General features: G+C 41.5%; 1 protein-coding gene across 4 annotated transcripts in view; it reads right to left on the minus strand.

Annotated features, from left to right (window-relative positions):
• Window positions 1–2,707: 2,707 nt before the first annotated feature.
• LOC136446814 (carbonic anhydrase 2-like) overlaps window positions 2,708–12,212 on the minus strand; it is a 36,425-nt gene continuing 26,920 nt past the window's right edge. For 3 of the 4 annotated variants that reach the window (XM_066445414.1, XM_066445421.1, XM_066445431.1), the window contains exons 4-10: window positions 11,367–11,393; window positions 9,943–10,116; window positions 8,981–9,126; window positions 8,357–8,452; window positions 7,465–7,534; window positions 6,901–7,061; window positions 2,708–6,208 (exon numbers count right to left, since the gene is read on the minus strand). In XM_066445414.1, the coding sequence (XP_066301511.1) occupies window positions 6,005–6,208; window positions 6,901–7,061; window positions 7,465–7,534; window positions 8,357–8,452; window positions 8,981–9,126; window positions 9,943–10,116; window positions 11,367–11,393 (878 nt within the window). In that variant the 3' untranslated portion in view covers window positions 2,708–6,004. The remainder of the gene's footprint in view (window positions 6,209–6,900; window positions 7,062–7,464; window positions 7,535–8,356; window positions 8,453–8,980; window positions 9,127–9,942; window positions 10,117–11,366; window positions 11,394–12,212) is intronic. The other variant, XM_066445439.1, reaches the window with a different exon arrangement.

Below are 12,212 nucleotides of genomic sequence, written 5' to 3' on the forward strand. Positions count from 1 at the left end.
TTCATGTGGACTTAAAAGCCAATTTTCATACAGAATGGACTTTCAAATAGGTGAGTGGACCTAGCCTGGTATCCATTCTACTAGAATGCTCTACTAGAATGGAAACCGGGCTAGGTCTACTCGCCTATCTGAAACAATTCTACTCTAGCTACTCTGCTACTCTCTTTCATTGGCAAATATTCTGTGTGGAAGCAATCATTGGAGCAAACCAGAGCTGGACTAGGATAGATCCCAGGCTACAGTCGAGTGGCATCGTGTTGGCGTAACAGTTAGGGTGTTCGGCCCAGAACCAAGAGGTCCTGGGTTCGAATCCTCTAACATGCCACCGATGTTGTATCCTTGGGAAAGGCTCGTCACACGACTTTCGTCACTCCACCCAGTTGTAGGAATGGGTACCTGACTTTGGTTGGGGAGGTAAAAGGCAATGGAAGGAAAGGGTTGGGCTCTGCCTTCCTATACCATGCCCTAGACACAGTGGATAACAACCCACTGCCCCTTTGGCCCAAAAAGGCTATGGGACTACCTTTACTGCTATCAGGGCCTTCAGGAGTAAGGTGTAAATTTAACCACCCTGTGCCAGGCTAGCTACGTACTGTTTACCAAGCGCTGCGTCATCCCCAATGGGAAACAAACATTTCTCCAGTCACACAAAAAAATTTTATCATTTGGGAATATTTCTCTGCAGCAAGAGAAAACATCTGGCAGGTTTAATGGAAGAACAGGAACATACGCATGTGTAGTTATGTCATTTTAGCTCTGTCGTGCACTTGAACATACATGTAACTGGTCGTATTGATTTGGTAGCTTGGCATGCCCACCGAAAGTTTTGTTTGTATGCCTTTAAAAGGCCATCAAGGATGAATCTGTTTCTAGACATTCCTTTAGACTACCTTGTTGTGGTTTTGAAGCAACTAAATGCATCCAGAAAGACGTCATCTACATCGGGGCACTACAGCCATCCCTCAACAGAGACGGGGGGCATCATAGTCTTTCTCCAACTGATCCACTGCTCATCGAGCCACGTGTCTTATCTGCATAACATGCCGCGCCGTCACAGAAGGGGTGGATTGCTCATTTCTTGACAGAGACGAGTTGGTAAGTCCCATTCTTTTCTGTTGGAAGTTACAGTTCATCTTTTATTCAGAATACTTCATACATATTGATTGCAGCATACAGTATGTCTATGATGAATGCCATAGACATACGATATGCCCGTTGAGAATGGCGAAGATGCGCCACTTCTCCTCTTCAATGCCTACACACGGACTTGATATGTGGGTCTGGGACCCAATATTGATTATGACTGATGTTTCACGGTTATTTGCACGATTTCGTTCTCAATCGACCGACTGACAGGTCGATATACATGTACCACTCCGCGTTTGAGTTTGCATCGATTATTTCTCTCCAGAACATCTTTTATCCCATTCATTCGATCTGTTGAGTTTGAAGGGTGGTTTTGGGGGTTAAAAGTTCGATTATTACTAGGAGAGAAATTTACAGACCCTACAGCGACGGGGGAGAGTGTCGTCTCCGAGTGATCGATGGGTGGGGAGAGAAGGACGGCTGCCTGGAGTGTCGGGACGGTCTCAAATTCGGACGCAATTATCAAACGAACATCATTTTGTGTAACAATATCTATGTGTGAGACAACTAGTACTTTGCGTTTGGGCCTGCATTGTTAGCAGCGCCATCTAGCTGCAGTGTAAAGTGAACCAGTCCTTATCGCCCGGAAGAAGATGACAGACCGTCATGGAAACGTCGGCAGCGGTTATCATTTCCTTGGATGGGAATAAAGAACATCATTTTGTTTATGTTCGTGGGATGATAGATACGAGTATGAGGCGGAATCAGAATCGATAGGAAATTTGAAATGTTGCATTGAATAAAAAGATTCTTTGTACAAAACAAAGTGTTTTATTCGATCGACGTTTTGGTGACCGTCTGTCCTCTTCCTCAGGGCAATTCTGGTTCACTTTGCATTGCAGCTCTAGGTGTCGCTGCTTACAGGTGCGGTCCCAAAAGTAAAGTTTACATATATTAGCATACAGGAAGGTGACAGACGGCACCGAAACGTAGGTTGAATAAAACACTTTGTTTTGTACAAAGAGTATTTTATCCAGTGACTTACCAACCCGATGAAACTATTCGCGAGGTAGTGAATGTTTCATATGTAACAATTAGATCTTAAAACGTCTGTTGCCACATTGTACAAGTTATTATTTTTTTACTGCGCACTGACGTTCCCAATGTCGTATCTCCTTAGCCTGTGAGCACTTTCCTAATCAATTTTGTAAGTATCAAGAATGGTCTGGGCGGGGTCAGTGTCTAATAGAACAGAAATCCGTCCATTTGGCACCCCAATACAACATGATTGCCAACGTGTGGACAGTAGTCTGATCCACTTTCACTGAAGGCTTTGCCTGGGGAATCATGTATTAGTGTACCGGATGAAGGAAACTTCAGCTCTAGCATACCCTAGATCGTTGTTACTCAGCTAAGTCGTAAGCCCTATAAGCCGGGTTAGCCAAATAGAAATAAAATCAATTTTGAAGGTATTTCTCTTTACAAGTAACTAGACATTAGTTTTAACAACAAACAAATGCGACCTGCATATGAAAGATGTATGTATAACGCACCATGTACAACAAATCCAAGGTTAAAGAGAGCACAGGAAAAGAAACAATGATCTACAGCCTAGACGTAGTGTTGGTCGGAGATTCCTTTATTTTACCAAGCGTCTAAGTTCACATTCTGAAGCACACATGTAATACACCAAAGCATCCTGTACCGTTTATCTTGTGTAATTCAAGGTGATCGCTCCATAGGAGGTGAACTCTTGTTATTGCTATCTGTGGTAAACCTAGAACATGAATCTAGTCTTAAGTTAGCTTTTTTTGTTAACATATGTTGATGTCATATATCTATATATCTATCTCTTTATATAGTCGTCATCTTATACATACTTTTGCGGCGTACGGAGTAAGCTCAACAATGTGTTGTAAACGAACAACGTTAGTTTAATTTGTATAATTTTAGAGTGAGTCGCCAAGATTAAAAATTCGTGACATATGTGAAATACAGTCCTCGTGGACACGTGATGATATAAGTTTTTGTGTGATGGTTGCTTCTTAGAATAGGCTGCGCCGTGATTGGCTATCCTGATCCCTACGCAGAGAGACTTTCAGCCAATCAACGACCGCACTGTTCATCTAACTTCGACTTTACCAAAGATCACCTTTTCACCAGCCCCTCACACAAATGTTATATTATTGGAGTATTGAATCAGATAACATTCTGGAGAATAAGAAAATCATTATTATTGTACCTATTTAATTAACAAGTAGGCAACAGCAAATATAGTATTTACAGACTCTAAGATCGAAGTATCCTTCAGGATGTAACAAAGCAATTTTCAATAGCACCGTTCAAGAAACGTCAGGTGCTACCAAGTTATACATTGATAATCCACACATATTGGATGTATCAGAATCAGTAGCTTTCTATGAGAAGACGCCGCGAACTCGCAATACTGGCTTACTACTGCGCTAAGGTTATAGCTGAGAGAAAGCTAAAAGAAGCATGCGCGTGAAATCCTCATAGCCCAATTGAGCGTCAGATAACACAGCTGCCTCAAAGATTCATTTCCCTTTACCGCATCTGGTTGGTCATGATTCTTGCCATAACGGAAACGAGTACGTGCTTAGTCGCTTGTCGGGCTACTGTTACGTCTATTGCATTGGACAGGCATTGGTCTACATGGAAATACGGGATTACATGCTTCTGTATCTACATTTATTTTCAGTTTACTTTATACTTCCACTCACACAACACTGTGTGGGTATGTTACAAAACATGGCGAGACATAGGCGATTTGTTTAGAAGGCTGTCACTGGGATGGCTTTGGGGACTTTTGTATGACCTCTCAGATTCATTGACAATCAAATGATGTTCGGGGAGTATGTAATTGTACGGTATTCTGCGTAACTATTACCTGAAAATGTTGGTGATAAAATTTACCATTGTCTGAACGAGGTCAAAATGAAAATGACGCTCTCCAAGACAGAGTTGACTCCAACATGAGCGAAGAAACCCTTCTGACAACAAGGGACAAATCACGAACAGCAGCGGGGGTGGTTCGTTTCTGATGGGGACTAATCTTTAACAATAAGGGAGCAGAAAACAAAGTGCAAGATGACCTTTGCAAACACCCCCTCCCCATGATATTCGGGAATCAGCCCCAATGTTAGAAGAATAGCTAGTCCATGTCTTCATAGTGCGTCCCATCTCGGAGAGAAGTTGGGTCTATAAACTTTCAACATGAAACTGTTCTGATTCAAACTTCATTCCAAACCAACGTTCAGGTATGTACTACAACCATGATGGCACTGGTTCTGGGTTTTAGTCCGTCACGTCAAGCAACCATTGAAGTCAATATTTCAATCTTAAAATGCCACCTGTACAACTATGTTGTTTTTGAAGTCGGCAAATTATCCAGACTCAACAGTGGTTTCAGAATGTTGTATTTAGAGCTATTTCAGGATGTTGTATTTAGGGCTATTTCTGAATGTTGTATTTAGAGCTATGCTATTCTAGAGCGGTGTTCAAATCGAAATTTAAAACCGTTTTATTAGCGTTTATTACCGAAATGACCTACATCTCCAAGTTTATTTTATGTGGGATGTTTTCGTCGTATGTTCCGATTTTCCGACAGATTCTGGCAAACAAAGGCGTCAGAATAACAATGTACAAAAACCTTTTGGACCACCTCATGTGTTGCGAAGCTTACCTTTGACCTTGTCGTGTAAAGTTTGTGACGAAATTGTTCTAACGAAGAGCATACGTGGAGTATGACCCGACTTGTGACAGCCTACGTTCTCCAGTGACAGACATACTTTTAAATCGCCTACTGCAAGATGTAAGGCATTAGGTGAATTTTTAGTTCGCCACTCTCTGTTAAAACCCCAACACGACCCCCCGCGAAGGTCGGTCCAGGTAGGTTTGGAGAAGGTCCTATGACGAGTATAATGTGTATAAAGCTTACTTCACTACTACAGTCTTAAGTCCATCTTGCGAGGCAAGGCACTCGTATTAGGGACAGACCATTGTTTGCAAAGTCGGAGTCGTTATTTTGAAATTCTCAATTTTGGGGTTTCTTCATCACTACCGAAATACCGGTACCACTTGTAATCGCTGCAGCTGACAGGTACCACTGTAGCATTGTGTTTTTTATCACGTTTTCGAAAGCGAAATGGTTTGCCCCTCTAACTAGTGCCGTCATATACAAGGCAATTCGTATCAAAACCTAGTTTCCATATATTGGTAGCTACGTTTTAATGATGGCATATCTGGGTTGGGGTGGGGTTGGGTTAGGTTAGGGGATTGCAGGCGCATGATTGTCGACTATCGCGATCGCACTTTCAACAGAGCATGCCCGATAACATATCACAATGTGACACAACGAACACTTGCTCTACCATATTCACAGATATACTTTATCTTGCTCGGCGTAACATTTATATTTCCACATGTACTACACACATACATTTTACAGTCATATGAAATCGTACTTAATTTCCTATATCTAGTCTACATTTTCCATGTGACTTTAAATTCTTCAGAACAGTATATAGACATTTATGTCAGACGTCAGTTATAAAGAGCTTCCTGGACTAGCGTGTCATGCGCAACTCTCTTGTCATGTCTGCCGTGCTTACGTCACCAATGGCTACCTATATATTTTGATGCAACAATGCCTTGTTGTACTCTGTAAAGCTTGTTTCACCTTACATCCTCAAGCTCACTCAGCAATTCAAAAATTTAAGGTGAGGAAGAAATAAGCTTACCACTAGGCAAATAATCCACAACCTGCTTAAGCTTGAGAAGTTAGGTTATATTCTTTTTGTTGGTGGTGGTGGTGTTCAACATTAGAAGGAGCAAGATACTAACGGCTTCGCCCTGGGGCGTCGCCAAAAAAACGGAACAAAGCAGCAACGAAAGAGTCTTATAACTGCAGCGCAGTGGATGATATCACCGCGATGAGAAGGGCCAGAACTGTGGGGGCCAGCTGAGGCACGCCGCTCGTGCTGGATGAGTCGAACACGGTGCGTCCGTTCAGAGGCTGGGTCGGTCGGTAGTTGTTGTTGAGCGATTGTTGTTCTTGGTCACCCGCTGGGTTGAAATAGCAGCTACTCTTTAGAGCGTTGATCTGCGTAGAAAAATAGACCCCTTATATCCAACTACATTTTGTTCATGTAAATATCTTAACGACTGCTTTCACATAAGGAAAAGTACCGAAACTAATGATTAAACCAACTCGATCATATAACTGTTACGCTATATCAAAATGTATTCTAGCCCTTATTGTATTGTATTAGTGATTAGGATGTTAAGTTTTATTCTATTCTTCTACTATGTATTATGTTGACGAATTCTTGCCATACTTTGTACCATGTACAATTGTCATGCAATAAAGTTCTTCATATATGAGCGTTGATCTGCGTAGAAAAATAAACCGCTTATATAATGTTCATTCTTATCATATTGTAGTCTTTATATATTCCTGTATATAAGAAACCCCATCTGATCAGTGTAGGTGGTTAATGGATAGACGAAGTTCCAACTCAACCAAAAAGTCTCTTCGGATGTTCGGTTGTCCATAATACTGAAGCTATTATCTGGTTCATCTCTTACACGAAGCCCATCACTCAATGGAGACCGCCGTCGGTATAAACTTCCTGGTACCTTTGACTAATCGATGACGTCACGTACGGTCACGTGCCCTACGTGATTGGTCATTTGACTCTGATAAAGGCTGTAGAGCTGACAGCCGGAAATTCGGAGAGACATTTTGATGGCAGGTTTGCTACTGCTCAGTACATTATTGTAAAGGTTTCTCACCTGATCCTGAGAAATCTTGAGGGAAGTTTTGAAAATGGTCCAGACAACAACTTCGTTGCACTTCGGTGTCGTCAGACTTCCCATGTACCGCCAATAGTTCGCCTTGTCCGCGGGAAACAGTGAGTTCACGGAGAAAGACGTCGGGTACGTGTAGTTCATACCTGGAAAACAGTTGTTGATGTACCAAAAAAACAGTCATTCAAGCAACATCTGAATAACTGTTTTTAGGCGTATATTATTACCTGGATGTCTAACCTTCATCAACGTAGTTGTTGACATAATTTTGATCTTGATATTTAATTATTTTCTTCGTTTTTTCTCTTCTTTTGTCAAGCTTGAAAATCATTCAACATTTAAAGTATCAAACGCAGCATTTTCATGGTGGCAAATATTTTCAACGCATTTTCAAACGTGTCTGCCTCTCTATAAGCTCTCATTTATCTAATCCGCCTATAAATACCTTTGAGTTTTTTTTAGTTCAAACAATAGATATCAACAATCATGAAAGTATACAGCCACTGTTAAGTGCCCCATTTAACAACAAAAATGGAATGAACAACATACCTTTGTTTGCAACATTTGAAAGTTGTGATACGATGTTCTGCATCCCAGGGTTTGTCGTCTTGGAAGTGGCCTGTACGGACGGATGGCAGTTAAAAATTTTATAAGGTCATCTTTAAACAAAAACAAACAGATTTGATAGTTTGCACAGGAATCCCTTGTCCTTGCACCCAAGATTGTGAAGTCTAGATGCTGTTATGTAAAAATATAATTTCACTGAAAAAAAACACGATATCGATTGCCTAAAAATTGTGCAGGAAGATTTTTTTTGAAATACAGTCAACTTTATCATTGCATGCACTACCAATCGGCTCTGCCCCAGTGACGTTGCCAAAATGACCCCATCTTCTTGATGACTACCACAATAAGAACGTACCGCGATGGGGACGCTGAGGGCGGCCAGCCCATCCTTGTTGTCTCCAGCTTCGTAGACATCTCTGTACTTTGTGTTCCACGTAACCATGTGTATCTAAAGGTGTCGTTCCGACATGTGCTAGTTTGTTAACGTTTAGTCGTTAAGGGCAGACCAGGAAGGTACAAGGTGATGGTGGGAATATGTGGGGTCTTTTTCGTCGGTTCAAGCAGTTTTACTCCCAAAGACAGGAAGGTACAAGGTGATGGTGGGAACATGTGTGTGTGTTTTTTTTCGTCGGTTCAAGCAATTTTACTCCCAAAGACAATATGGTCAACAGTCTCTCTGACGTATTTTATGTCCATAACCGTAGTTCATGTTTCGTTCTCATTCTCACATCATACCTTGCAATTTTCTCTAGTCCGCTCCTTAACGTTTTGCAACTCTTTCTTCAAGAACTGCGTTTTGCAAGAGCGCTGCTACACAGCCAATGTCAGTATCGAACCACAACCATCGCACGCAGAAGTTATCTGATCATCATACCTCCAATAGAACACTCAGCACAGCGAACCCGTCAGGAGTGACCGTTGAAGCAGCTGAAGCTGAAGGGTACTTGGCGTTCCAAGTCACCACATGCATCTTAAGACAGCAATCAGGGAGACACAAGTCAAGAAGGCAAGGTTAGAACACGTGCCAAGATGCTCTCCTCTGTCATCAGGTTCGAACAAGTTACGGTTAGTGTTACATTCCAGTGTACAAAATCAGCCATTTTCGGATCAACTAGGTACATGTATAACAGCATGGTGCACCTAGTACCGTAAAAGCAGCGTTGCATGGTATAAATCACAGCTTTTGAGCGGAAAATACGCAGCAATTTTCAAGATGCACAACGTCTATGTTACATCTATATTTGGTGTGCAGCGGGTTAAGTTTCGTGCGGTAGAACGTCTACATACGGTGGTGAATATTCCTGTAACATATAACAGCTGAGAAAATCATGGTTGTATGAAGTACACGACGAACAACTGGGGCTTATCAAAAGTGAACCTTTACTTCTGAATAATTCACAAAACGTATTGTGTTATGTTTTGAAAAAGAATGTTATCTGCAATACTCATAGATGGTCTATAGAGAATCGACAAAAGGCTTTGGTGACAAGAAAAGTACCTCGGCGTCGTAACGTTTTCCGTTGACGGTGTGCTCCGACCCCCAATGGAAGTGGAACTGCAGCACATTGTAAGTGCCAGGTAGTCCTCCGCCAGATATCTGGTAGTTGTCAGACTTGCCAGTCTTGGACAGAAGATCCACCTGTACTGTGGGCACATGAAAACAATAAAATCACGACTTTTCAGAGGAAGTATGGAAAGTCAGACAAGACATAGAATGTGCTCCTTTAAGTAGGTCGATTTTCACATAAAAGATTGAATTAAGCTGTTTTGCGTTACTAATTAGTAAAATGAACCTGTGTATTAAAGCTTGACATAAATCTACATGCCTTCTTCTGAAACATAAACGACGTTGAATGTCAATCTTACAGAGTATTTTTTAACGCTGCAAATATATTGTGGAATATCACAAATGATTGCTACTAATGAGATAAATGATATTGATTGAAATAATGTGACATAAAAAGGTTGTTACCAAAAGCATATTTTTCCCTATAATATTTTCAACAGCTTCGTCGGAACCCTGATTGTAAAGCTGACAACAGACTACGAAGTACAGACGACAAATTACATTATTCTCTAAGCAGAGGTTTCGATGGGGGCTATTAGTAGTGGCTACAATCTTAACGCTGCTCCAGTGGAGGGAGGGCATCTTTGAATATTGCGGCTACTACTACCCCCCGATCGAAACCTCTGCTTGGAGAAAAGAATGACGTCATCATGAATGACGAATTATTATTTGATTTTTTTGTGTATTCACTATTTATCTATTCTTTGTATTATTGATTTAATTTCGATTCACCTTGTTTGACCAAACTTTTAGTTATTTATTGTTATGTTGACCCCTTGACATCCCCTCATCTCGACCTCTATGAAAAGCGGGCCTAAAGACCGATTAGAGCATATTTCGAGAGTAAATAAAGGCACAAACAAACAAACAATCAGAATAGACTCAGTACTAACTGGCATGTCCGTTGTTCTTAATGCGCATCTGTGCGTCAGCTGGAGGGGTGTCGAAGCCTTTGAAGGTGAGAGCCGGGAAGGACTTCTGCGTCGCTGATTTAGACTGGACGTCGATGGGCGACTGCTTCTGTCCGTTACACCAGCTAGGGAAGTTGTTGGCCCACGTGGTTGGGCCTGTTGGAGAGAATCAACACAGTTGTTAGGAAAAGTAATAATATGCTAATCGGCCCGCCTCCAAGGCGTCGCCAAAATGGAGCCCCACTCCCGATATCCAACTGAAAATTGAGTTTTTAACAGACCATAGTACGTCGGTTTTGTTAGGACGTATAGATCAACATGAAGGTCAATTTGTCATCTGTCAATACAACATCATAAGTTTACACCGAGACTCGCACCTTTTGTTGCCCTTACATGAGGTATCCTTCAAGTACACATCCTAGAATAGTCACCTTTTGCGTTTGGAGAAAAGCAAATTTGCTTTCTTTTGTTCTCCAGATGCACTATCCATTTTTCATTTCCTCGGCATATCCTTTTGAATTTGAAACTTTTGTTGTTAAAATCACCATTCGTACAGCACGTGCATTTTACACAGATGTTGAATTAGTGGATAGAGAAGCAATTCATTATCTCTGCCCACAGAGGCAAACATAAGAAGAAAGATTTTTCATTTCTTATGGCAAACCTAGACGTTATTCGTCTTGCATCAAAGATGCCCCAATTTCCGCCGATAAACGGTGAGCAGTCGGCCCCAAGACCAGACGGACACATCGATCACAGGACTTTGAATCGATCCCTGTAAGTCTGGAGGACTATGGAAAAATGGGGTTAATGTGGCAGATGAACCAGCTAATGTTATGATCAACACTTCCAGTCTTCTTCAGAAGGTAACCGACTGAAAAAGCGGTGCACGGTACACGCAGGGAGAATATGAACCCCAAGAAAACGGCCCTTCACTTTTGGAAGCAATTTTTGACAGTAGACTTTGAAATTTTCATGAAGGCATTTTCTTCTCGAGATGCTTTCTACAAAAACACAGGTTCAGAATGTTTTGCTTTTTGAAAGCAAACTCCGTAAGCGATGGCGACTGAAGAAATGGCAAAGCCTTCTTCAACACTGTCATGATAAAGGAAAGTGAAAAGTGTAAGTAGAGTTTAGTGAATAAGGCAGAAGAAACGGGATCTTTGAAAACATGAATTTTAAAGAGGCTGGGGAAAATCGATCTGTAAGGCAATTCATACACTAGGCCGGACACGATTGGAAAATCCAAACTTTACTGATTTTGAGCAATGTATAACTTGCTTCAGAGTCTGACTTTCTATCGATATTCCAACCAAAATTACATATCGAGACATTGGCAAGATTGAAAAGTCATGCATGGTTGGACAACAGGGAAAGAAGAAGGAGGGAAGGGAAGGGGTACCTACCGATACACGCGGCGAGGCCAGGTCTGTCTGGGGAAAGGAGGGGTGGATATGTGACGACAAGACAAGACAAGACAAGACAAGACAAGACAAGACAAAACAAGGAGGATCGGGTCAAGACAAAGAGTTATGTACGACAACATATTCTTGCAAGGAAAATCGTGAGAAGAAGATTTATTTCGTGGAGGCCAACAGAAATGTTCCCCGTCCATTACTTTTCAATTTGTTCAATATTGTTGTATTTTTTCAGGTATTGACCTATACATATCACACCCAATCCCTGCGTCTACTTACATAACGAACGTGCTGTGATTCAGTAATGCGGGTGCCTATGTAACTTGCCTCGAAGCAAAGTGTGACGTAAAAAAGTGAAGGCTGTCAGACCTGTCCTTGGTGCTGATTACCTGGTTGTACCAGCAATGGGAACTGAGAACCCAAATGTACTGTTGCTTATGTCTTAAGAAAATGATCATATGCAAAATCATATCCAGTTGCTTGAGTAACTGCTATTGGGCGTATCTTTAGAGAATAGTAAACGACAGTATATCTATCATGGATTATTTCCATTGTTAGTCATAGATTAGATTAGTTCTTTATACATTTGTCAACAATTAGCAATAGTTCAACTCTCATGTGGGTAAGTTGCCATACATTGTACCAGTTACAATTGTCACGCAATAAAGATCTTCTTCCTCTATTACCCCCAACTTTGGGAGATAGGTAGAAGAGGGAACCTTTGGCTCAGAAAAAGCTGTACGCATCACTACCGATTGATTTCTCTCCGAACAGCACAAAGTAGGACGGATCCGCTGCAGTGCCTTCCGTCCTATGTAGCCACTTTCTTTACGA

The sequence above is a fragment of the Branchiostoma lanceolatum genome, chromosome 1 (genome assembly GCF_035083965.1).
Source record: "Branchiostoma lanceolatum isolate klBraLanc5 chromosome 1, klBraLanc5.hap2, whole genome shotgun sequence".
Taxonomy (NCBI): domain Eukaryota; kingdom Metazoa; phylum Chordata; class Leptocardii; order Amphioxiformes; family Branchiostomatidae; genus Branchiostoma; species Branchiostoma lanceolatum.